The sequence below is a fragment of the Python bivittatus genome, unplaced genomic scaffold (assembly GCF_059951505.1).
Source record: "Python bivittatus isolate LINGU-HERP-01145 unplaced genomic scaffold, Pbiv_v1 ctg000580_np1212, whole genome shotgun sequence".
Classification (NCBI taxonomy): domain Eukaryota; kingdom Metazoa; phylum Chordata; class Lepidosauria; order Squamata; family Pythonidae; genus Python; species Python bivittatus.
This window is the reverse complement of record NW_028277087.1, coordinates 20,584,554-20,610,896: the sequence shown is the minus strand read 5'-3', so window position 1 is coordinate 20,610,896 and position 26,343 is coordinate 20,584,554. Positions and strand designations below refer to the sequence as shown.

At 39.6% G+C, this 26,343-nt stretch overlaps 1 protein-coding gene across 1 annotated transcript in view; it reads right to left on the bottom strand.

The window, feature by feature from the left end:
• PRKCH (protein kinase C eta) overlaps positions 1 to 26,343 on the bottom strand; it is a 100,736-nt gene that overhangs the window by 43,268 nt on the left and 31,125 nt on the right. Inside the window, exons 2-9 of the mRNA XM_088149735.1 lie at positions 22,717 to 22,780; positions 18,172 to 18,322; positions 15,426 to 15,460; positions 14,236 to 14,324; positions 12,430 to 12,559; positions 10,259 to 10,386; positions 9,465 to 9,608; positions 8,501 to 8,674 (exon numbers count right to left, since the gene is read on the bottom strand). Of these exons, the coding sequence (XP_088005861.1) occupies positions 8,501 to 8,674; positions 9,465 to 9,608; positions 10,259 to 10,386; positions 12,430 to 12,559; positions 14,236 to 14,324; positions 15,426 to 15,460; positions 18,172 to 18,322; positions 22,717 to 22,780 (915 nt within the window). The remainder of the gene's footprint in view (positions 1 to 8,500; positions 8,675 to 9,464; positions 9,609 to 10,258; positions 10,387 to 12,429; positions 12,560 to 14,235; positions 14,325 to 15,425; positions 15,461 to 18,171; positions 18,323 to 22,716; positions 22,781 to 26,343) is intronic.

The window sequence follows — 26,343 nt, the reverse complement described above, 5'->3', positions numbered from 1 at the left end:
TAGTATTTTAAATAACTCAGCTGGAATACTGTCATCTCCACTAGCTTTGTTGTTAGCAATGCTTCCTAAGGCCCACTTGACTTCACTCTCTAGGATGTCTGGCTCAAGGTCAGTGATCACACCAGCGTGGACATCAGGGACATTAAGATCTTTCTTGTATAGTTCTTCTGTGTATTCTTGCAACCTCTTCTTAATCTCTTCTGCTTCTGTTAGGTCCCTGCCTTTTTTGTCCTTTATCATGCCCATCTTTGCACTAAACGTTCCTTTCATATCTCCAATTTTTTTGTAGAGATCTCTAGTCTTCCCCATTCTATTGTTTTCCTCGATTTCTTTGCATTGTTCATTTAAGAAGGAATAGCCTCCTTGCTATTCTCTGGAAATCTGCATTCAGTTGCTTATATCTTTCCCTTTCACCCTTGCTTTTCGCATTCTTTCTTTCCACAGCTATTTGTAAAGCCTCATCAGACAGCCATTTTGCTTTCTTGCATTTCTTTTTCTTTGGGATAGTTTTAGTTGCTGCCTCCTGTACAATGTTACAGACCTCCGTCCATAGTTCTTCAGGCACTCTGTCTACCAAATCTAATCCTCTAAATCTATTCATCACCTTCACTGTGTACTCACAAGGAATATGATCTAAGTCATACCTGAGTGGTCTAGTGGTTTTCCCTACATTCTTCAATTTAAGCCTAAATTTTGCAGTAAGAAGCTCATGATCTGAGCCACAGTCAGCTCCTGGTCTTGTTTTTGCTGTCTGTATAGAGCTTCTCCATCTTTGGCTGCAAAGTATATAATCAATCTGGTTTCGGTATTGACCATCTGGTGATGTCCATGTGTAGAGTCGTCTCTTGTGTTGTTGGAAAAGAGTGTTTGCTATGACTAGCTTGTTCTCTTGACAGAACTCTATTAGCCTTTGCCCTGCTTCATTTTGTACTCCAAGGCCAAACTTGCCTGTTATTCCGATTACTCCTTGACTTCCTACTTTAGCATTCCAATCCCCTATGATGAAAAGGACATTTTTTTTGGTGCTAGTTCTAGAAGGTGTTGTAGGTCTTCATAGAAGCGGTCAACAACAACAAAAAAATAGCAGTTCTCAAAAGTAGCTAAATACAACGTCAGATGAACAGCAACACATGACATATTACACCATGTCATCATTTATTTTACAAAAAGAATGCCAAAATGGAGAAGCCATGTGTGAAAAACTTACTGCTTCCATAGGTATGAAGAGGCTAAGTAGCAGCCAGGTGCTGCTAATCCAATGCCCTTGATCAAAGTTTTAGGAGTTTGCTGGTCTCGAGCATTGAGGTGTGTGTTAACACAATGCCAAAGAGTAAAGACATCAGCAATGATCTTAGAGAAGCAATTGTTGCTGCCCATCAATCTGGGAAGGGTTATAAGGCCATTTCCAAACAATTTAAAGTCCATCATTCTACAGTGAGGATGATTATTCACAAGTGGAAAACATTCAAGACAGTTGCCAATCTTCCCAGGATTGGACGTCCCAGCAAATTCACCCCAAGGTCAGACCATGCAATGCTCAGAGAAATTGCAAAAAATCCAAGAGTTACATTTCAGACTCTACAGGCCTGAGTTAGCATGTTAAATGTTACAGTTCATGACAGTACAATTAAAAAAAGACTGGACAAGTATGGTTTGTTTGGAAGGGTTGCTAGGAGAAAGCCTCTTCTCTCTAAAAAGAACATGGCAGCATGGCTTAAGCTTGTAAAGTTGCATCTCAACAAATCACAAGACTTCTGAAACACTGTCCTTTGGACAGGCGAGACCAAAGTGAAGATGTTTGGCCATAATGCACAGTGCCACGTCTGGCGAAAACCAAACACAGCAAATCAGCACAAACATCTCATACCAACTGTCAAGCACAGTGGTGGAGGGATGATGATTTGGGCTTGTTTTGCAGCCACAGGACCTGGGCACCTTGGAGTCATTGAGTCGACCATGAACTCCTCTGTATACCAAAGTATTCTAGAGTCAAACGTGAGGCCATCTGTCCGACAGCTAAAGCTTGGCCGACACTGGGTCATGCAACAAGACAATGATCCCAAGCACACCAGCAAATCTACAACAGAATGGCTGAAAAAGAAAAGAATCAAGGTGCTGCAATGGCCCAGTCAAAGTCCAGACCTCAACCTGATTGAAATGCTGTGGCGGGACCTCAAGAGAGCTGTGCATAAACAAATGCCTTCAGTGAACTGAAGCAATGTTGTAAAGAAGAGCAGGCCAAAATTCCTCCACAGTGATGTGAGAGACTGATAAAGTCATACAGAAAATGATTACTTCAAGTTATTGTTGCTAAAGGTGGTCCTACAAGCTATTGAATCATAAGGTGTACTTAGTTTTTCACACATGGCTTCTCCATTTTGGCTTTCTTTTTGTAAAATAAATGATGACATGGTGTAATATGTCATGTGTTGTTGTTCATCTGAGGTTGTATTTACCTACTTTTGAGAACTGCAAAGGACCAGATGATTTTTATTATGTCCTGATACATAAAACCATAGAACTCAAAGAGGGAGTACTTTCTTTTTCACACAACTGTAAGTTAAAAGAGAAGGTGTATTTGGTTTGGATAAAACCTACTACTAAATAATGATGACATGGTGTAATATGTCATGTGTTGTTGTTCATCTGAGGTTGTATTTACCTACTTTTGAGAACTGCAAAGGACCAGATGATTTTTATTATGTCCTGATACATAAAACCATAGAACTCAAAGAGGGAGTACTTTCTTTTTCACACAACTGTAAGTTAAAAGAGAAGGTGTATTTGGTTTGGATAAAACCTACTACTAAATAAGCAGAGATATATATGCTTTGTCAGCAAAAGAGCCACAGCAAGCACTGTACAAAATCTCAATGGGTACAATCCATTAGTGAGTGAAGCCAGAATAATGAGTATACCTGATTTGGGCGGCAAGGCTTAAGTACCCATTTCTTCCCTTAAAATCTGCCTGAACTCATCCCTCCCAGAAAGCCCCTAAAAGGGACAAGCCTGGTGGTGGTGGTGGGGAATTCTAGGGTCTACAAAAGGAAAGCTAGTGAATTATACTTTTTGTACTCCTGAGGTAGAGGGAAGTAGTTGATTTTAAGTACCACTGAATTACTGAATATATTCATGCTTCTCTAGAAGAAAAGGAAAGAACGTGCTTGTGGGATTTTCTTTCTGAAGTGCCAAAATGATTTCATGAACCTTGGACACTTTGCATCTTGACTTGAGGAAAGGGAAAATATCTCTTAGGCTTGGCATGGATTTGTGGAAATTTGTCCAGATACTTCCTCCAAATTTAATTACTTTACTAAATCAGTATTTCCAAAGAAACTCAAAAGCTTGGCTTGGGCATGGTCTTGGGAATCAAACTAGAAATTGTCGTACCAACCCGTAATAAGTACCACCCATTTTCCCAATGTGGTGTAGTGGTTAAAGTTGGACTGGCACCGGGGACACCCAGATTTAAGTCCATCCTCAGCCATGGAAGCTCACAGCCCAATTCACTTCAGAGGGTTGTTGTTGTGGGAAAAATTGAGGGAGACAATACCATATATCCTATCTTAAGCTCCTAGAGGAAAGGTGGGATATAAATCAAATTGATAAAGCATAAATATGGCCATTTAGCAAGATGGTGTCTTCCATAATCCTGGGGATAGCCAGATTTCCTTCTGAGTTCTTGATGGTGCAGTTTGAACTTTTACATGGGAGTCTTCGTTGGCACCCATGTGCCTGAGAAAGCAACCTGAAGGAGTCAAATGATTCTCCTTATCAGCTGCCTCATCTGGAGTTCCTGGATTATCTTTGTTTCAAAGGCATATCTCTTTTCATTGTTTGAGGCAGGGCCCAGAAATGTTGAACCTCAAACCCCATACTAGCTGGATGTGTCATATGAATTTTGTGGACAAGCAGGCTACTGCTGAGCTGGCATGAGGCAGCAGAAGGAAAAAAATGGGGAGAAGCAGCTCAGGGATGGCCTTGAAGCGGAGCTGTGCTGTTACAGATGCAGATGTAGCTGCCCTGTCTACTAGCCAGGACTGTCGTGGGGCAGATGGGAGCGGCATTCTGATCGGCCAAACTCAGTGTATAGGGGTTGGGGTTCTAAAGCCCTGGGGGGAAACCCACTGGCCTGGTTGCTTGGGGAAATGCTGCCGGTTTGAGCCATAAAGAGAGGGCAAGAGAAGAAAAATGGAGATACCCATTGACATGTTTGAGACCCTGCTGCTCTAAGACATTGAGGCACTAAGTGTCTGGGCGGTAACTTTGCACAAAGTTGGTGGCTGGAGAGAGACCTTGCTGTGAGCATGCTGAGCCATTGGACTGAGCAGCCAATGTATCCTGACCCCTGAGGGAGAAGAGAGGTGAAGATTCAGTTGGAGGCTTCCCTGGGAGAAGGGAGTGAAGACCGAGACAGAGGGAAACACTTCACCCAAAACCCAAGGCAGATAGGGACAGTTGCAGGTGGCTGCCTGGAGAGGGATCCCTGGATACCTGAGGGAAACCCCAGACAAGGAAGGGCTGGGCAGAAGACCCAGAGGGAGTTGCATCGTGTAACATCAATGTAGAGGTCCCAAAAAGCATGAAGAAAGCCTTTAAGCATACACAAAGTAAATCAGCCAATTCCCTTCCTATCTCTCTCTCTCTCTCTCTCAGTGAAAAGCTGAAGGGGGAGGGAGAAAGACAATGAGGGGTGATTTGGTACTAAGCAAGACTTTCTACTGGGAAGTTTTGGAGACACTGCTGTATATAGTTCTGTTCCCCCCCCTCCTGTAAATATACTTGTACATAATAAAAGAAACAAACAATCCTCCAGGGTCTTTGCCTCTGTGAAGCTGTTGTTCTGCTTGAAGTCACGCACAGAGAGATCTGTAGAAGTACCATCAATTGCATTCTGACACTGGAAGAGCTATAGTCCAACACACCTAGAGGGCACCTCTGTTATCAAAAACTTAGTAGGGCCATTTCTAGAAATAACACTTTTCAGGATTATGGGGGAAGTTTCAGTTAACCATCTAAGCCCTTGAATTTTAATTCCCCTGGCATACTTCTCCAGTCAATAGTGCAGAGCTGTACCACAATTTGTTCCTGAAAGCTTTGTTCATTAAAACACACACATACACAAAGTGTACTGTAACAGAGCCCTGCCATTCCAGATGTACACACTTTCTGGTGCATTCAAACACCCAATGGGAAAGTGCTTTTGATATGCTAAGTTTATCACCAGCAGGCATAGTAGAACAGACTTAAAGTAATGTTTTTCTAGCCTCATCTCCTATTCTTGTTTATACCAACATTAGACAAGTTCATTGTGCTAAACCTTGGCTATTTCGTTGTATCTTGAAGCATGTCTAGAAGATTCAATTAACACATAATGTGGCAACTAGGCTAAATGGAGCATGGTACTAGGAGTAACTCTTCTCTTTTTTGAAGGACCTGAATTGGTTGCCAATTCTTCTCCAGATACAATTCAATTTTGGTGCTAGCTTTTAAAGCTTTAAGTGGCTTAAGAGCTGATTATATGACTGTTTGGGCACAAATATCCAGAGAAGTCCAAGTGATTCTATACTCCCCTGGTGAAACCCCATCTGTGTCCAGTTCTGGGAACCACAGTTCAAACAGGACAGTGACAAATTTGAGTAGGTTCAGAGGAGGACTACCAAGGTGAGGAGTCTGGAAACCAAGTCCTATGAGGATTTGATAAAGGATCTGGGTATGTGTAGGCTATAGAAGTGATGACTGAGGGGAAATACAAGACCAAGCTTTAAATATCTGAAAGTGTATCACACCGAAGTAAAAGGCTTATTCTCTGTTATCCCACAGAGTAGGACCAGAACCAGTGGATTAAAACTACAAAGATATTATAAGGAACTTCCTGACAAAATGAGTTATCAACCAGTGGAGCAAGCTAGCACATGAAATGGTGACTTCTCCTTCACTAGAGCTCTTCAAACAGAGCCTAGGCAGTGACCAGTAAAAGATGCTGTAGTGGAACAGGAAAGAGGACTCTACGTTCCCTTCTGACTCTGATTCTATGAAACTTTACGAAATTCTGTTGATGTGCTAAGTTTATCGTCTGCTACCTGCATGTATGTAATCTTTTAAAAAAATTATAAAGAATTAAAACAATACTAATACCGCATAGATACCTACATATTTATGGACTTGGGTGTGATGAAATAACATAATGCAGTAACGATAAGTTGAAACAGTTGAAGCAAATATGTGGGTCTCCTTTGTTTTTTCTGATAATTGGCCCAGAAGCAAGATCCGCCTAGCAGCTTATGCTTCCAGTTTTATAGAACCAATTACATTGTGCAGATTTTTTAAAAAAAGGGGGGGGGGGTCAGAAGAGTTGAAAACAAGTTTGGAGGAAGTGCCATCATTAGGACCCTCTGTGTCAGTTTCCTAGGCTTGGTCAGTAGGACATCTTGGTGCTAGGAATAACATGTCACGAGGGAAAGCCAGGGCCAAAAGAGATTTCCTCCCTTTCCTGCAAGAAACTGAAAGGCTTGTGAAGACCTATTAAGCAGTGGGGCTCAGTCAGTATTCTCTCTCTTTGGCAGGAACATGAAAAGAAGTGAAATTGAATTAAAGAGCTACTGCTGAGTTTTTGCCCTGAACCTCTTCCGCAATGAAAAAGGCCGCGTGACAGCAAGCTCAGCTTTTTCACTTGCACTTTCCGCCACCTCGTGGTCAACCTCACTTAAACCATGAAGATTTGAGTGGCAATTTAAAGACCAACAAAAAAGTTTTATATTGCACGTTTCATGGATCAGATTCATGGAGTTTAGCTTTGAGGAAGGAATATCTTATATACACTGGTTTATGAGCAAAGGAAAAGGACAGAACGGTAAAAGATGAGGTGAGAGACAAAATTCTCTATAATGTGGCAACCATTAACAAAGTAGTGACTGGCTACATGGACACAGACAAGCTTATATAAACAGACTAACAATGTGTGTGATAAGAGACCTTTGTTCTGTGCTTAATCCAGGAGATACAGGTAGTCCTTTCTTATTGATATTTAGGACCAGGAACTCCATCACTAAGCAATGCAGTCATAAGGCAGAGTGTCACATGACTGCACCGACTTATAACGGCAGTTACAGCAGTCCCAGTTGCCATCATTAGGCAAATCCCATGTGATCACAGTGTCCTGCATTCATATGATTGCTATTTGTGACCTCCTATCAGCTTCCCCATTGACTTTGCTTGTCAGAAGCTGGCAGTGAAGGTTGCAAATGGTGATCATGTGACCACAGGACACTGCAACATCATAATTGTGAGCTGGTTGCCAAGCGCCGAATCATGATTACATGACTGCGTGGATGCTGCGACCGCAGCTATGAGGACCGGTCGTAAGTCTCCTCATTCAGCACTGTCATAATTTTGAATGGTCGCTGAATGAGTGGACATTAAGTGAGGACTACCTGTATGCAGTTAAACATCCTAATAAAATCCAGATTGGTTGTTTAGTTACGAAATTAGTCTTTGTACTCCCTTGGCTCAAAGTGAGCTATCTTGAGGGCATTGACCATTGCATCCCAGGAAGTTGAAAGGATTCCCACTTGGATATTACCATTTCTGATGTCAGATACATGTCCATCTATTCTTTTGAGTGCTACAGAAAAATGGCAAAATCTAGCCAACATTAACTGATGTCAAAAAAGCTAAGCAGGTCAGACCTGGTTAGTGCTTGGATGGGAAACCATCAAGATATCCCAGGCCTGTAGACTAGACTGGAAGTCAAAAAACATCATGTAAGAAGGCAACAACAGATCATTCTTGTATTGTTGCTAAGAAAACAACATGGATGTGCTGTCAACAGGAGTTGAGCTTGACTCAGCAGAGAGGTTAGCATTCTATTCTTCTGAGTAAGGACTGACCAGTTTGTTCAATCTCTACATATTCCTGATAGATGATGGCATATATCACACTGGAGGATCAGCAGGTCCTCTGAGATTATGGATAATATTTTTAGGACTTGTAATAATGTTGCCAGAGTAGATATGGAGATGCACTACCATCTTTTTGATTTGTCAGGGAAGAAACTTTTATGAGAAGGGAAAAAGTAAAAAAGTTGGAATTAAAGATGTTATTAAAAATCTGTGGATGTCTGTCAGGGATATCCCAGCTCAGGATTTCTTGCATCAAACAAGAACTAGATGGTCTCCCTAGACTCTTCAATTCTGTAATTCTACTTTCATTCTAGAAAAACTGCAAGATCACAAGTCTTACATACTTCTTTTTTCAGAAAGTATTTTATTTTCTAACCATGCTGATGTTTTCAACATACAGGACTCACTGTGCAACTACTTTGCCTTATTCACTGCACTGAGAACTCATAGACCTTCATTTGTGAGCTTCCTATTTTCTTCAATCGTTCTTCTTTCTACAGAAAAACCATTAAGAAAGTAAAAAAGGGAATTGCGGCAATGATTTACAGTTGGTAACACCAGAAGCCTTCGCCTCTGCTGAAGTTGTGAGGAATACTTACAGCAGTCTGAAAACAGCAGAAAAGCTGGGTGAGGAATGGATGGTTTCTTGCCAAAGTCAGGATCCGTTTCTCTGTTAGAGTACATTCCACGTCATCATCTTGAAGAATTACATCTTTCTTCAACACTTTGATGGCATAAAGATATCCTGTCTCTTTTGTTTTAGCCAGCATTACCTAAATTTGCCACAAAGCGGGATTTTTAGTTTAAAGCAAAACAAAACAAATAATTACACAAGGATCTCAGAAAGAGCAAGGCACAAGCTGTACTGCCAGCAGGTCAGTGCTAGATGTACTTGTTCCGAAGTAAGTCACGCTACATTAGATGGGGCTCTCTGAATAAAGGGACACATTGGCTGAATCTGCACATGATGCTAAGCTAGAAACAAGGGGTGTGCACCTTTCTTTGGCTTGAGGGCCACATCAGCCTTCAAATGACATGTCGAGATTGCATTTGAAGAGCTAGTAGGCCTAAGACTCAACTGAGAAATTCCTGAAAACAATGTGAACAAATAAGTATAAAATGTAAATAAATAAGTATAAAAAAAAGTAAATAAGTATTTAAATCGTTCATTTTGATTTAAAGTTTACCGAAGCTTTAAACAACAGATAGCATGTTCATGATTTAAAGGCACCCGATGTAGTATCTCATAATGAATGTTATGTCCTTATAGTCAACTATGTAATGCTATTTCTTACGAAGGCGGAGGAGCTGAGCAGTGGGTGTCATGGTTCAAAACAAAAATCCTGCCAGGACTCACTTTTTGTACTTCTGCCATAAGAAATAATTTAGAAGCCACTACTTGTTAAGACAAAAATCAAACTACGGTTATAGATTAACATAATATATGAATGCAGCCTTGTCTAACTAAGCCTTCTTTTCATGAAAATTCGTGAATGAATTTGAAATTCAATGACCAGACGTTACACCAGTATGGAAACTTCAAATGTCCACAAAAACAGTTACCTTTCCAAAACTGCCTTTTCCCAGCACTCTGATGAATATTAGATCTTCAATTTTAAGCCTACTGGCTGAGACTTCCACCACTCCACTGCCATCCTTTGTGCTGTCCTTTTTCTGGCGTCTCAGTGTTGATCTTGACACTAATTTCTGCAAAGATTAAATAGTCATGGGTTGCTTTTTGCAAGCCACTACCACAGATTTTCTCAATGCCTGTGAAGTTCAGAAACTCGGTTTGGAAATGAAAACTGTCAGGAAGTTTAACACTTCAGACATGGCATGAACAGGAGGAGGCAAGCACGCACCCACCTGAAGTTTTGGACATCAAACTGGCTTGCCCTAATGGGAATTGTAGTGCAAAATATTGAGAGAGACCTGGATTCATCCACCCATGCTTTAGAGAGTAGAACTACTCTTTCGAAAGAAAAAAACAGGAATGAATGGAAAATGTATTGTATGTTTGTTGATTTAGAGAAATAGCATAATAAACTGAATTGACTTGAATTACAGAAAGTTTTACACAGGTGTGGAGTTGAAGGTTGGTTGCTGAATGCAACAAGAGTAGTATATAATGGAAGTAAACCCTGCATGAGAATACAGGGAATGCTTAGTGAATGCTTAGCTCAGCAATAAATAATGAGTAAAGAGTAATCATGTAAAGACAAGGGTGTTTGATATCCCCTTGGTGGTGTAATGAATTGATGAATAATTGTACACAGAATGCTTGTGGTGACATATTGCTTGAGGACATAAACATATGTGGATGTGGGGAAGAGGGGGAGGGGAAACAAAGCTCTTACCCCATTTGGAGATATATTTCCCGGTTGCAGTCCCATACATGCCAATGTCTTGGCCAGTTCTGCTGCATTCACCCCACAGTTCGGCGCTACATTGGATTCACATCGAATATGTACATTTATTTTACACACTGAAAGTGAAAACAAAAGCAAACAAACATTATTTCTGTCAGGAGCCGACACTGGAACAAGAACAAAATGCTGATTCTTTCACACTTGTAGCGTGGGAATGCATGAGAGAAATCCAATCCTTATTCTCTCCATTTGCATCACAGGACAAGGTTCATGCAGGGTGTTCAATCATGAACAATTATGAATCCAAACAACTGTGTTTTATTTAACAATTGTTAACCGAACACAGGACGTATGTTGCAGACCAGTTTGATGAATACCATTTTACCTTCCCTGTTTAATGCTGAATCTGCAGTGCAGGAGGTAAGTACAATATCGCTCAGAGTTCATCATCCATAACCTCCCCTGGTCCTGTTCCATGCTTGAACAGCTCATACTTAACATGCAAATCAATATATACCTTAATTAAACACAATATGGAAATAAAGTGAAGTTGACATCTGCTTCCTTGCCATTTCTATCCTTATTCTACACCAGTGATGGCGAACCTATAACAAGCATGTCAAAGGTGACATCCCACAACGTTTTGGGTGACACACCCACATTCACCAACACCCGACAACCACTATTCTCCCTGTTTGAGTTACCAAAGAAACTGAGTTTGTTTTACTCATATTTCACTTTTATAATTATCTGACATTTCTTTATATAATACATAGCACCACACATGATTGGACTGTATTTTTTTTAAAATAAATGAATACGTAAAGTATTGTTTCTCTTTTGTTGGGGGGGGTGCCATGCCAGCAGAGTCAAGTTAGGTATTTTCCGAATTTTTGACACACCAATCCAAAAATGTTCGCCATCACTGTTCTACACCCTCCAGAACAAGAGTATTTCGGCAGTCCCCGGAGCCCCCAGCAATTTGATCAGTAATTTTAGGCAGCAAGTTGCTAAGAAAAGTTAGCTGCAACTTCCTGTACTGGGAGAGGAAATTAAATAAAAGCCAAATGGCATATATGTTTTTATTTATGTGTCATACACCAGTGGGGAAAACCTAGCTCTCCCCAGATATTCTGATACCCCAACACTCCCTACTTCAGTTTGCTACCTTCTGACTGCTCTGCCAAATAGGGCCCTTGGCAAGATGGAAAGACTCGATATTGCCTACAATGGAAGAATGGATGGTAAAGTTGTTGGAGCAAGCTGAGATGGCAACACTGACAGCTCTGATTAGAGAAAAGACACTGACTAATTTTAATGCTAACTGGAAGCCCCTTTTGGACTTTTTGTGGAAAACAGAAAAAAATGAAATTATGACATATCGATTTGATGATTAGTAAAATTAACAGATAATAGAAAAAATGGATGTTAAGTTCTAATCTTAGAGTAAGAGTTTAATGTACGTTTTACTTATATCTACTGTAAAAGAAGTCAAAAGTCATTCTTTTTTTTGTATTTCTGTTTCTGTTTTTTTTTTCTTTTTCTGCACTTCTGCTTTCCTTCTTTCTCTTTACACTCTTTTCTTCTTTTTCTCAATTATTAGTTCTTATTAGCTTTTATCTTTCTGTTTTTAAAGTTTAATAAAGTTATTATTAAAAAAAAAGACAAATAGGGCGCTTGGCCACCTCCACTTTAAAAAAAGAAAAAAACATACACCCTGACAACTGAAACATTGCCTATTCGTGCTCTAGAATATTAGGAGCCAGATACGATCTACCTGCAGTGCAGCCTCTGATACTGCAGGCCTATTTTGTTTCTCTCCTTAATCTTCTCCAAATGAAATGTACTACATTTATATCCAAATCTTAGGAATTTCTTTTCTTTTTTAATTAGCTTTTTTATTCTTAAAAAATCTTACCAAACATTGAACAGCGAGTCAAAGCGGGTTACAAATACAAATGTGCATAATCATGTTGTCATATTTCAACTGTGCACTATAGGTAAAAAAACTAGTACATGCAAAGTTTGTGCAAATGGGGGGGGGATGCAGTCTATTTTAGTGATGCATCAAAAAGTGTGCCTCCCCCCAGTTCAGGCCAGGTAAACTAAACCAATTCCACAGAGAAGAAGTCTTGGCTTTGTGCAGCCTTTCACCTTACTTTTACACTGTAGCCCCTGTCGCAGGATTCCCCAAAGGAGGGAGCCGCAATGATCACAAAAGGTTGGCACTTTGTAATTGTGGATTCTGAACTTGTGCGGGAGATTGATTCCAAATCTTTGCTCAGAAATCTGAGGAAGAAAAAGCAGCAAAAGAAGAAACGTTGAGGATAAGTGATAAAAAAAAAATGGTTGACTAATACTTATTTTTCAGTTTGCAGTTCTTGAAGCGAGCTGGATGGCAAAAGGTATTTCCCCCATTTGACAGGTAAGGAAGAAAAGGGAGAGTCAGGCTAGGTTTGCCTTAGAGCAATGTTTCTCAACCTTGACAACTTTAAGATGTGTGGACTTCAACTCCCAGAATTCCCCAGCCAGCAATCATTGACCAGCCATACATAATGTAAGACATAGAAATAATATAAGATTAAAAGATAAAATAAATAAAACAAAATAAAATAAAAAAGATAAAATGAACATTTGCCAGCATGGGTGATATTTTCTTAATACAAATAAACTACTTTGAACGCTGAGGCTATTAGTAGTAAGTACCAAGAGACCATAATAAATATAGGTAGAACAGATAAACAGGCATTGTTATTACTGAACTTGGAGCAGGTTTAATCAAGTCAAAATGTTGTCAGTGAATCTTGCTGGCTATTGAACAAAACTTGGCGATATTATAAGACAGTGTATTGCTGAGATCAGCTAAAAGGTAATTGAGGTAAAAAGAGTCATTATGACCTGGGTATCAAGTTAATGAAGGTGTGATAAATTTGTGTTGCTGATCTTGATAAGATTGACAATGTGGGATATTGTTTCAATAGCTCCTAACTTACATGAATGTGAGAAAGGCATTCATTATATGGGATTTTCTGGAAATTCTGCCTTCCAGAATTTGCAGAACATTACAGTGTGCAAGCTTGAGAGCTCTGAAATTTTGGCATGGTGGTCAGATTAAGCTATGTACTAGGCTTATGACTGGTAACCTGGTTGCCCAAAAAGACATCAGGAGGAATGAGGCTGTGTTCAATTTGGTGGTCCATATCCAATGTATTCATCGTCTGAGGTTCTTCCTGACCAAGTCATACCCCACTGTTTTCAGTGCATGAGGAGAGAAGCTAGTGTACAATGTCTTCTCAGACCTTTTATTCCATTTCAAGATCAAGAGGTCAGATACAAGAACACAGTATGCTCACAAAACATAAGGATTGCTCACTTCTTTGCAAAACAGAAATGGTGTTTAAAAACAGACAGGGGAGAAATACAGGACTTCTTGGATTTAAGAGAATCTCAAGTATAAAATCGAAAAACCTATGGTGCTGAATAATTTCTTCTAACACTGAGTTAAGTTAACCAATTATGGTAGGGTCTAAAAGCTATAAATAAAATGGGATAGCAGAACATTATCTTTCTCTGCATTTGGTTACATTGTTTTAATCGTGGCTGTGTTTGTATGCCACCGAGAGTCACGTTATGTGAGATGGGTGGCCGTATAAATTTGCTACATAGAAAAAATAATAAATAAATAAATTTTATATTGTATTTATTAGCACTGATTGGCTGATGCCTCTACTAAGTCCTTGCATTGGCAGATCAATTTTGCACAAAACCAGCAGAGCTAAGTACCATGTAAAGAGAGGCACATGGACACTTCAAACGTCATCAGATAAAGTATATTATCTAAGGAATGATACATTATATTATTTGTCTTTAGTAAGAATTCATAGCTTTTCCAAAAGCATTCCCGTAATCCCTTTGATCCGGAATTAACAACATGCAGAACTCCAAATGTGTAACTGTGACTTTACCTTCATATCCATCTTGTTTCTATTATTCTGGCATGTGCAAGCTGTAACAATGAGATGGTGACAACGCTTGTGCACAACACATGTGCAAACTGGAAAAGAAGGCAGAGAAAAAGAAAAACAAAGAAAGCTATCAGAAACTAATATTGAAAAGTAAGATGAGTTCTTAGATGGACTAGAATTTTTATAGATTGTGGGTTAGGTCAACATTTATTTTATTCTAGCTAAATCCAGACCTGGCTGGAAAACTACCCCTCCTCCTCAAACTAGAGTGAGGTATTGATTGGTTCAGACTGAGACTGGGATTTTCAATATTTTAATTAACAATTTGGATAAGGGAGGCTTATCAAATTTGCAGATGCTACACAATTAGAAGGAATAGATCATCTAGAGAAAGTCAATTTGATGTAGTTAAAGCAACAAGCTAGAAACTTGGAGTCTGAAAGTTCTAGTCTTGCCTTAGACATGGAAGCCAACTGGGTTACTTTGGGCCAGGCATGTGCTCTCTACGCTAGGAAGAAGAAGGCAATGGCAAACCACTTCTGAAAATCTTGCCAAGAAAACTGCAGGGACTAGTCCAGGCAGTCGCCAGGAGTCAACACTGACTTCAAGGCATGGACACACAGACACACAAGATAATCTAGAAGACTGAAAGAAAATTCAAACATAATTTGATAGGCTAGAGAAATGGGGTAATAACAACAGAATGGAATTAACAGAGATCTTTATCCAGGAAAAAGAAATCATAGATTGAGCAAGACCTGGTTTGATAAAATTAGTTGTGAAAAAGATCTTGGAGTTGTAGTTTATCATAAGCTAAATAGGAGTCAGCAACGTAACATGGCTGTAAAAATCAACTGCACTTTTAGACTGCATTAACAGACAAACAGTTTCCAAATCACAGGAAAAAATCTACTCTATTTTGCATTGGTTGAACCCTACTTTGAATAGCATATGTAAGGCTGGTCACTATATTTTAAGAAGGATTCACACAAACTGGGGCATGTGCAAAGAAGGTCAGGATTGGAAACTAACCCTTCAGGGACTGAAAGGCAGAGAAATTTTTAAAATATTTAGTGATCCACTAAGAAGTGTTTTTCCTAATCTCCCATTCATTTTAAACAGATGATGTAGAAAGGAGAGAATGACAATTGTATAATGCATAATGTAACCATAACAATAAGTCACTGTACCTTGGCACTGGTATCCCTGCTTTCCAAATACTCCCCTGTTGAAGATAAAGCAGAGACAACACATGACTCAGAATGAGATCAAACATTTAAAAAGTAGGTCAGGTAATCTGATGTAAGAGCAAAACAAAGCCCGAGAGACAGCTGCAAAGTTCAGAATGTATATCTATCAACTAAATGGGGGGAAGCAAGCTCAGCTTAACCCCAAGACAAAGCTATTGTTCATCCAGAAACATTTAGACATTCCAGAAACACTGGTACCAGTGGTGGTGATTGGGGCTTGTTCTGGACTCATAGCTAGTGTTGGAAGAGCAGGTGGAAGCTGTGGATCAGGGACACTTTGACCAACTGAGACTGGTGCACCAATTATTTCTCCGCCTGGAGCAGCAAGCCTTGTTGAGGATAATTCATGCCTTTACCACCACATCTTGACTACTGCAGTGCACTGTGAGTCTGCCTTTGAAGACAACTCAGAAGCTACAGCTCATGCAGAATGTAGTGGCCAGATTGCTGGTGGGTAGAATCTCCTATTTCAGAATAGCACTTATTTTGCAATGCTGCACCCAGTTTAAAGTATTGGGTATAACTCACAAAGCCCTGTATGACACAACACTGGGTTTCATCAAGGACTGCCTTGCCCAAAATGATTCTGCCTTCCTATTTTAAACAGCGAGGGAGGCTTGCTCAAGGGATGTGAACTAGAAGGAAAACCTTCTGCAAGGTTGCCCCCGTGATGTAGAACATGCTCCTTCATTCTTGGCATTCCAAAAAGCTCTAAAGGGCATTTTTTAAAGTTGCATAAGACCAGTTAGAGGGTGTGAGTTTTCATTCACAGATTGTTTATTTCATGTTTTCATTGTTAAATGCCCAGAGTCAATTGATTAGGGCAGTATAAACATTTTGTAAATAAATTAAAAATAAATAAAATCCAAGTTCAGACAGTGAATCTTATTTCCAAAATTAATAAAACTCAAAATGGACTCCGAGTAAAATTTATAATCAAACTTTGCACAGAAACAATATTTTTCGAACCACTTTTCAAACAAGCTGCCTGCTTTTACGATAGAGATTTAGACATACATATAAAATTCAGTGCAATCTCTTAGTAGGAAGTAAGTACCACAAATCTCAGTGGGATTAATCTCAGGAACATATGCATCTGTCATAGCCTATCAACCCAATCCTTTCCACAAGATAGAAATCCTGTTAGGTTTGATGTAGCTTATTTAGAAATACATGTGCTTTGGATTACAGCCACAGTGTGGTTTTATTTTAAGGATCAAACTGTATGAACACATCTATATAACTTGTAATAAATGTTGCCCCTACACTGCACTGACTGACTGGCACCCAAAATAGTTCAGCCCACTCCAACAAACAGTTTCAATTCAATTTTCCTTTTTCAGCTAACAAACAATGTAAGTGATGGAAACATATTTATGAAAACATGCACCCATTGCTTTGTTTTAAAAAGGGAAAGCATTTCACAAAACTGTTCCCAGTGGAACAATTTAGCATGTTGTAAATATAATTCAATAAACAGTCTGCATTGCTAACTTTTGATGGAAATATGCATGCAATTGTGTTGGCATATACTTTGGAGGCATCTTGGGAGCATAACATGGATGGTAGAGGGCTTTAAAGTTTGGCCTCCTTCTCTCCTCTTTTGCCACATCAGGTCCCCTAGCCAACTGAATAGAAAAAACGCTTCTATGCAATCCAAGGGAAACTTTTCCCAATGCAAACAGAGAGGCAAGGGCTCAATCTAGACCAGTGTTTCTCAACCTTGGCAACTTTAAGATGTCTGGACTTCAACTCCCAGAATTCCCCAGCCAGCACTCCCCAGCATTCCCCATGCTGGCTGGGGAATTCTGGGAGTTGAAGTCCAGACATCTTAAAGTTGCCAAGGTTGAGAAACACTGATCTAGACTGAGAATGCCATGGGGAGAAAAGGGGTTTAAAGCTCCTGACTCTCCATGGCTAATTCTACACAGTTATCAATTGTGAAATTAGTGGCTTGACTTGTTTGCTCCAACCAAAATTGTTTTATACATTATTGCTTCTTAAAAAAAAAACAATGGTAGTAATAAAACCACAGGATGAGAATAATATCTATCATCTTAATTATAGGAGTTTGCTTTTTTTTTTTTAATGAAAATTACAACTTTCTGGGGTTGAACTCTGAACTTTAGATCATGTTCTACCACAGTGATTCCATTGCTTCCACCCATATAGGAAACTACCTCCAACTCTACCGATGCAGATTTGATAATTTGCATAGCTTTTATGAAAGCCACTTTCAATGAAAGTATCATAACTTAAGTCAGTCATTGCTTCCCTTGTAGCCTCTCTTTTTGATCTGAAGAATTATTGTTTCGGGTAACCTGCTCTTGACTTGTTTAGGGCTTTGTCTGTTCATGCTGAACTCAGCAGGTGGCAGCACCTGGCTTTGAATACCTGGGCTCAGAAATTAAGCAGGATCAGGCCTGGCTAGTACCTGAAGGGAGAACTCCATGGAATGCCAGGGCTGTAAACTAAGCTAGGGTGTAACCACACGTCCTGGAAGAAGGCAATTGCAAATCACTTCTGTACGGTGGCCAGGGAAACCACATGGATGTATCCACAAAGTCACAAGGAGTTGAGGTCAACTCAAAGGGAACTTTATGCTTAGCAAAGGAGGGGAGGGTGTTATGGAAGCAACTTCCTGGGTGAAAGCTCTCATCCAGGCCTGTTTTCATTTCAAGCATACCAGATAAATTCCCGACAGTGTGAGCAGTATGTAGGTTGCCGCAAATAAGTCGCCATAAACTTGTGTCCGTTGATTTGATGAACTCTCCTGCGCATGGCCCTTTGGCGTTTCCGTGTGAAGTTTTTAAAGATCCTGTCCCTCTGGAGTGTTCCTGGGCACCCAAAGAGAGCAGTTAAACAAGTGAATAAATTGCTGCCTGTCATTCAAATGTTATGACTTCTCTATTGCTGTTTTCCTTTAATTTTCCACCCATGTTTATCCCAAAGCAATTTATCTTTAGCTTCCTCCATTATTTTGCAACATCCTGTTTCCTGTAGCCACCACTTCTTTCTCCCTGCTAACCTGCTAGCAAATTCTAAAACAGGGTTCCCACCAGACTGCACGGACTTTCCTTTAGTCTGCTCCTTCTAGATAATCTTATTTTTAATAGCCTTTTCCTTCGGTCTCACACCTCCTCAAAATGAGTAGCTTGTTAAGTATAGGCATGATGCATTATGAATCAATAAAGAGCCAGTTTTACTCTTTTCTGTGCGAAAATGCCTTAGATCACCATTGACAAAGCCACTTCCTCTAAGCCTCAGCAAGGTCCCCTTAGTTCAGGAAGTAGTAATTCCAATCTTTATTACATGTAAAGTGTTTTGAATATTCAAATATACTACAGAAAAATGCAAAATATTTTATATTATATTCATTAGGGGTCTCCTTGATTTAAAAAAAATCTTGACTTATGTTAATTTTGTTATTGACGAAATAAACTCAACCAGTCTCTGGAATAATTAAAAAAAAAAACTATTCCTGGATCTTTTTTCTTTTTTAAAAACATCCTATTATTAATTTCTTCCAGTTCTTCAAACCAGCTATTTAACATCCACATGGTGCGTACTTCCTATTTCCACACGGTCACATGGTTTACGTGCTTGATGTGGCTTCAAGGCCTTCTGTCCAGTGACTTAATTTGCACTCCACTTCTCTTTAGAAGGAAAGAGAAATGTTTTCTCTCTCTCCAAATCATACACAGCAACCCCACAAAGGAGACACCCTAGGAACAGTCAGGTGCTGAAGAACTTAGACTGGCACTGGGTGCCCCAGAACCTTTCCAAGACACTGAGAGGCTTGGGGACATATCATTCACTTGAACACTCACCACCACCCCCCACTTTCTTCTTGACACATCCTATCTTGATTTTTTTTTTCCTCCATTAACTTTGTCATTGAAAATAACAGCCTAGTAAGGGTTGGAAACCACAAATATTGAAATAATTTGCCATTATATTTTGTCTGATTCGTTGAATGAAAATTTTTGATCCATCTGATGCTGACTTATACTTCAGACAGGCCACCACCACGTGGGAGGCCCAGGGCAATTGCCCTCATTTAAAAAGGCCCTATTAAATTCCAAAAGACCAGGGCTAGGACAATGAACATGAGCAAGTTTCAGCAACAGCAGAATCTAATTAATGCTGCAGACCATTCCTGGCGAAGGATGTGAAGGGCAACCACTGTTCTTATTGACAATAATGCCCTGTGAAGGAATTTGGAGTTGATCTTTGGGATGGAACAAGAAATCTGTCAAGGGGGAAAGGAAAGAGTGAGCCATTATGAGGGTTTGGAGAAGAAATTGCATAGTTCAAAGAGAGAAGGAAGTATGAGAAAAAAAACTCAAAATAACCCCGCCTTGATTTTGTTTGGTATAAGATGGAACAGAGAGCAACTTGGACAGGTTTTCAAGATACTGCTCATATACCCTACAACAATAAAGTAGCATTCCTAGAATTCCTGCAGTGTCTGCTTCTTGATCTGGCCTACCTGGAAGGGCTGACATGCCCATCCTTAGGAGATCTGATATATATGGATGTGTTTAGGGAATCCTGCAAGAACTTGCACATCGCTGTCCTGTACTCACAAGCAGCACACCAAATTAGCCAGCAAGATCCCTGTTGGTGGGGGTTGACGCCAAGCCATCCAGGCTAGGAACAAGGACAAATTTTGCTTATTGCCAATGTCTCCAGGTTCACCCTATTACTTTTTCCACACTGAAGTGCCTGGAATCCATTTATTGTTTTATAGGTGAATTTATAGAGGAAGCGGAAGGAAATAATTAGGCTTCTGGTTAAAACCCAGTCACTTAGAGTCAACTTTATTCTGTGGTGGCCACCATCCTACTTCTAAAGTGTTATTCTTTATTTGAAAAGCTGACAGATACAAGTCTGGATTTCAGCATCGCCCATCTACAGAATGAAACTGAAGATGACAACCCTGACTTGCAGCCTTTCCCCCACCAGAGCAAGATGTCTGTATTTCTGTTCCATAATAATAATGATTTCTCATTTGGTACCCATACATACAAACTTGTACAGGCAAATTTCATGCAAACTATATTCCCTTTTTCCTTTTTCCTTTTTTTTTTTTTTAGTGATGTATTCTGTTCTTGACATAGTCTGGTCTTCCATTTCTATTTTTTTACTAGGGATGTAAAGAATTTCCCTACAAATTCAGAAGAGAGCAAATTTGAGACTTTGTTCCCAACAGACCCATGGCAGGTCAAAGGACAGCAAGAATAAATTATGGCTAGCATTCATCATTTCATTAAAAAAACCAACCCCTAACATTGCAAAATGTACAAGGTGACCAGGACACCAGTTTTGTTTTTCTTTCTTTTAACAGCAGCTCCTACCCCCAAAAGCAGCACAGCTCTTTCTGCAGAGGCTGCTTCTCCTTTGCAGCACCTTCCTGGAATAACCACACAACCACACATTTTTGCTTCTAAACGAAAGATCAAGAGCCCTGGCCGCTTCATGCATTTTCAAACGTGGGTCTAACTTTCCTCCTCCTGTATTACTCCTTACGTATTTTTTAGTAATTTTTTCCTTCCATCGTAATAAACATTACAATTAGCAATAGCTCCTGCAGGGAGACTATGGATCTGCAGTTCATGCATCCCTATTTTATATCTTGAATCCTCCCAGGGTTCAAGTTCATCTTGGGCTTAAATTGACAACTAGCTTCTGTTCCAGGATGCCAATGGCCTGAAACCAAAACCTTGTCGAAGACTGAGATGACTCAGTACTCCTCAATCTCTTTATACACCCTTCAATCCCCATAGAATTGAATGGCATGCACAAAGATTCATTTTCAACCAGCAACTCAACAGCTTTCTTCAACAATCATGGTGAAAGGTTGGGCTTATAATGGAACTGAAAACAGCACCACCTACTCCTGTGCCTTTACAAAGCTGCAATGCTTCCCTCCTGAGTCACTAACTTTCTTCTCCTGCAACAGTCTGGATTCTCCCCAAGGAACCCAGTTCCAAAGAGGCCCCAGCCCAGGTTGACACAGTTGCATACTGTAGTGAGATTTCTACATGGCACGGGAAACCAGACTGTAATACAGGTTTCTCTGGTTACACATTGTTTATATCTTCTTCCTCTCCCCCACTGGCTCCCACATGCAGAAGAATGGAAGTAGAAATCCTCTTCCCCAAAGTTGGATTCACATTCAGAATTCATGGTTTGGGCAAAATCTTTTAATTCAATGCCATTCCTATATTATAGCTGTGGGGGGTTTTTTCCTTATAAAAACACTACCTCTAGCTATTTTTAATAATGACATTCAGGCTGTCCTTGAGCACCCCAGCCTATCTACTTCTTTTCTTTGTAAAAGTTTGTCCCTTCCTGTCCAGGATGTACTATAGAAAATAGAAGGAAAAATAAAAATTATGTCGGAGCTCTCCTCTCAATTGCAATTTTGAATGAAGCATGAGAAATACAATGCAATGTGTCTGTTAAGTTCTGGAGAAGGTGGGAGAAAGAAGCACTGAAGAGGGTATACGACAGTAGTGCAATCTCGTTTTGGCAGTACAGGTACTCCCCAGTTGAAGAATGAGTTCCGTCCCCACGGTCTGTCCTTAAGTCAAATTTGTATGTAAGCCAGAACAGTATCGTTATATAATACTGTATAAATAGCATTGTGTAATGAACTCGAACCATTGTGTATTTAACTCGAATCATTGTGTATTTAACTCGGATTTTGCTACAATAGGCTCCATCCTTAACTATGGGATGTCTGTAAACCAGGCGTTCTTAACTGGGGGACTACCTGTACAAAAATGTTGCTATGACTTCAGTCTAGGGTACAATAAAGATTCTTAACTAACCATACCATGTGGCTTGCTGGGAAGTTTCAAAAAGGCCAGCTAAGAGGGAAACCGACAGCTAGGTATGTGAGCAGCCAAGTCCCTAGTTCAAATCTTCCTCTGAATTATAAACCTGCTTGGTGATCTTGGCCAACCACTGTTCCTCAGTCTCAGCTATCCTATTACGAGGATAAGGCTCAGCGTTCTGAGCCCATCCAAAGGGTTACTGAAGATGTCGAGTGCAACCTTCTTCTCCTTTCCAACAAAACACCATTTGGCAGTTACAGCATTCCTCTGTTGTATTCAACGTTTCCATCTGCTGCAACTGGAGTTTAATGGGATGCTCTGGTGTGTAGAAGTACTAATAATAACAACTGCCAGACCACAGAGAAAAGGCACAGTATTCCTCTTACCTTCAGTGAAGCTGCCTGAGAGGGTTATTGCTATAAATACTTTCCCTTCAGGTTCTAAATCCACCTGTAAGGGAAGAGAAATGAGAGGGAGAAATGGTCAAATATGCCTTGGAAATAAAAAGACCATCATCAGTGCATCCCCTGTTAGTAATAATTTGACAATAACCTGAAAGATAAGACCAAGTGTGGATGCTGAGAATTAGACTTGGATATGCGTTCAGGATTTCAGTGCAAAGAAACTGGCTTTTGTACAATCTGATAGGTTTGTCTGAACAATGCAACAAATGTTGTGATGTTGCAACATAAGCTCCTCCCCTCATGTATATGATGGGACATCACAATCCATGTACTAAAGTGGTGGAGACTGCATCACAACATTGTGAACATTTCAGTATTTTGTTCCCCACACCCTGTGGATACCCATGCAGAGAACATCTAAGTCAAAGTTTCTCAACCTTGAGAGCTTGAAGATGTGTGGACTTCAACTCCCAGAATTCCCCAGCCAGCATGCTGGCTGGGGAATTCTGAGTGTTGAAGTCCACACATCTTTAAGCTGCCAAGATTGAGAAACACTGATCTAAGTTAACTGTAATCCCATATGCCCCCCATTGCTGTGGAAAGCATTTGAAATTACACTCACATGAGCGAAGCACCCTTCCTTTGGAAAGCTGTCCCTGGTTGTTTGCATGCACATCCACAATTGTTTTGGGTTTTTTGGTGATATGAGTAGAAATGTTGTCTGTGCAGTCAGCCCAGAAGAGCCTTCAAAGACACTGTGGAAATCTTCGGAGGGATCCAGCCACCAAATTTAATATGCTGGGTGAGGGGTTCACTTACATGAACAGTTGTGAAGCACCTCTTTTGAATGGGTGGCTGAGCCCTAAGCTCTGCCTGGAGCTAAACTCTATTTCTTTATTCAAATTGGTAGGGACTGTAATCTACGAGGACTCCTGGAGGTTAACCAACAAATATACAGACCACAAAATGTCCACAGTAAATATAAATAATATATAAATTAATCAATAGTCATCCCCCCAAAGAAAATGAAAAATAAACACAAAACTCAAATGGCAACCACTCCGTCTACAATTGATCCATCTTTAGCACCGCCCATAACAAAGCCTTCGAGGGACCTGATCGCAACTAGGAGACTGTTCCAAAGAGCAGGCACAGCTACAGATAAGGACCTCCATGCTTGTACATTAGTCAGGGGAAGTTAGAAACTATTATCTATCTATATTGTTTTAGTACAGTGTTTCTCAACCTTGGGAACTTTAAGATGCATGGACTTTGCTGGTTGGGGAATTCTGGGAGTTAAAGTCCACGCATCTTAAAGTTCCCAAGGTTGAAAAACACTGTTTCAGTAGTTTTTGCTTTTTTCTCCTCTTCCTTTTTCTTTTGTATTTTTCAACAACAAATAGTGGAGATTTTGGCACATAGCTCAGAGATTTAAATTCTTACTTACCCTGTTCAAATAACTTAATGTAGTTAAATGTAAATTAATGTTTTCTATGGTTAATTTTTAATCAAAGATACACTGAACACTATTATTTTTGTAATTCCTTTGTCCACTTACAGATATTATATTTCTGTACCAATTTTTATTTTTTTCTTAATCTTTTCACCTTTTGCTTGTTTGCTCTTTTAAATAAATAGGACTTCATCCTTTAGCCTGATCAGATTTCATAAACTTTCTTCCCATTCTTATGTTGTGGCCAAAACCTGGCTCACCTAAAGCAACCAAATCACTGTGAAGATACACATTTTGAATTGCACAAGTTTTGAATTGCAATTTAGTTAAACAGTATGAACAGCATGATTGGGTATGTTTGTGTTAGAAGTTAGAACATCCTAATGGCCAAGCTTCAGATTCACATATTATTTCAGAGAAAAGAACAATACGCTATTTTTTTTTAAAGTCCATATGAATTTACATCTTGAGTCAAGATGCATTTACTCCTCAAGGGGTTGAAATCCTAAAGCATTCTCTATAGCAAAAATATTTTGGATTACAATTTCCAAAATACATAATCAGAGACCATACTTGCTGTATCTTATAAGAACTGTAATCTCAAAATGTCCAAGAGATACCGTGTTCCCTATGCATGTTCTAAACCAGCTTTCTCCACATGATGGTTTCCAGATGCACTGGATCTGCAATTGTCATTGTCTCTAGTGAGCATATAAACCACTGCATATGGATTATGGGAATCGTAATCTCAACATCTAGGGGACATCATGCTGGGGAAGGCTGCTCTGGAGTATGTACACGCTGATGCACTTGTAGGCATTCCTAACTTTTAGACCAGTGTTTCTCAACCTTGGCAAATTTAAGACGTGTGGACTTCAACTCCCAGAACTCTGGGAACTGAAGTCCACACATCTTAAAGTTGCCAAGGTTGAGAAACTAATTTAGACCCTAAAAAACAACAAGCCAAATGATGAAGAGGGGGAGGAAGGTTATTTGACCACAGATAATACTGATAAATAAGTACATTCAGAAAATATGAGCTTCACAAAGGCTTCCAAGAGGGGAATCACACCTACTCATCTTAAATCAGCCCATCTTTACAAATCCAAAACTGGCAAAATCAGATGGCGGTAGGGATGTATTGATAGAGCTATATATTTGCAATACTGTAGACAGCAAGGCATTCTGATCCCTGATATTTCATTGTTTTGCAAAGATTTAATTAAATAATTGACTTTTAAGAGCAAATAAAATAGCTTGCCGACATTGTGCTGCAAACAGTTTTGCCTCAAATACATGCTCATGCATAAAAACACAAGTATTTCTCAACTGCCTTAAAAGTTCTTCAGGACAATTTTAGGGTACTGTGTTAGAATCCTTGTACTTGTACCATGTCAAAAACAGTTTGATACTTGCATATGTGGGTTGTCCCAAGTCATGGCTCATATCCCTTCGCCATCATTTTGTAATTCAAATAAAAAGTTAACTCAGCAAGCCCAAGGTCTACTCTGCTGAAGAAAGTCAGTACTTGTTTTCCATAGAAACTCATGTTTTTTAACAATTCTTTGTTCAAAGATTGCGGATCTAGGAGTTTTGTTTGTCATTCCTTTTATAACAATTCCAAAAAGGTCTGCTGAAGTTCAAGTCACTCCATCACATGCCTTCTATAAAAAGCTCCCTCTTATTCTTCTTTTTAAAAAATCATGACGGCTAAATGTAAATATAAGCCTCACACACCACGTGTAACACTTGCAACAATTAAAATATTCTGAAAATAGGGTTCTCTGAAATGGTGACTCAGTGATTTCCAACAGCCATTCCTCGTGCCTGAACTTGCAACCAGACCCAAAATAAGCATTTTAATGAGCCATTGTAAAAGGAGAAGGAGCACCCAACACAATTTGCAAACTCACCCTGAAGTTTAGTATAGAGGAAAATACACAGTCAAACAACTTAGGAACCTTCAGGTTTCAGAGCAGATAGTTTGATGTCAGACTTATGAAAACAACTACAACCAACCCCAGGTCAACAGATGAGTAAAATGATGAGCCCTAAATACGCAAACCAGAGCAGTGAAATGCTTGACTAGAAAATAATCCCCTGTAAAAACAAAAGTATTTAAACTACTACATAATTTCCCATTTTAAGCCCTATAA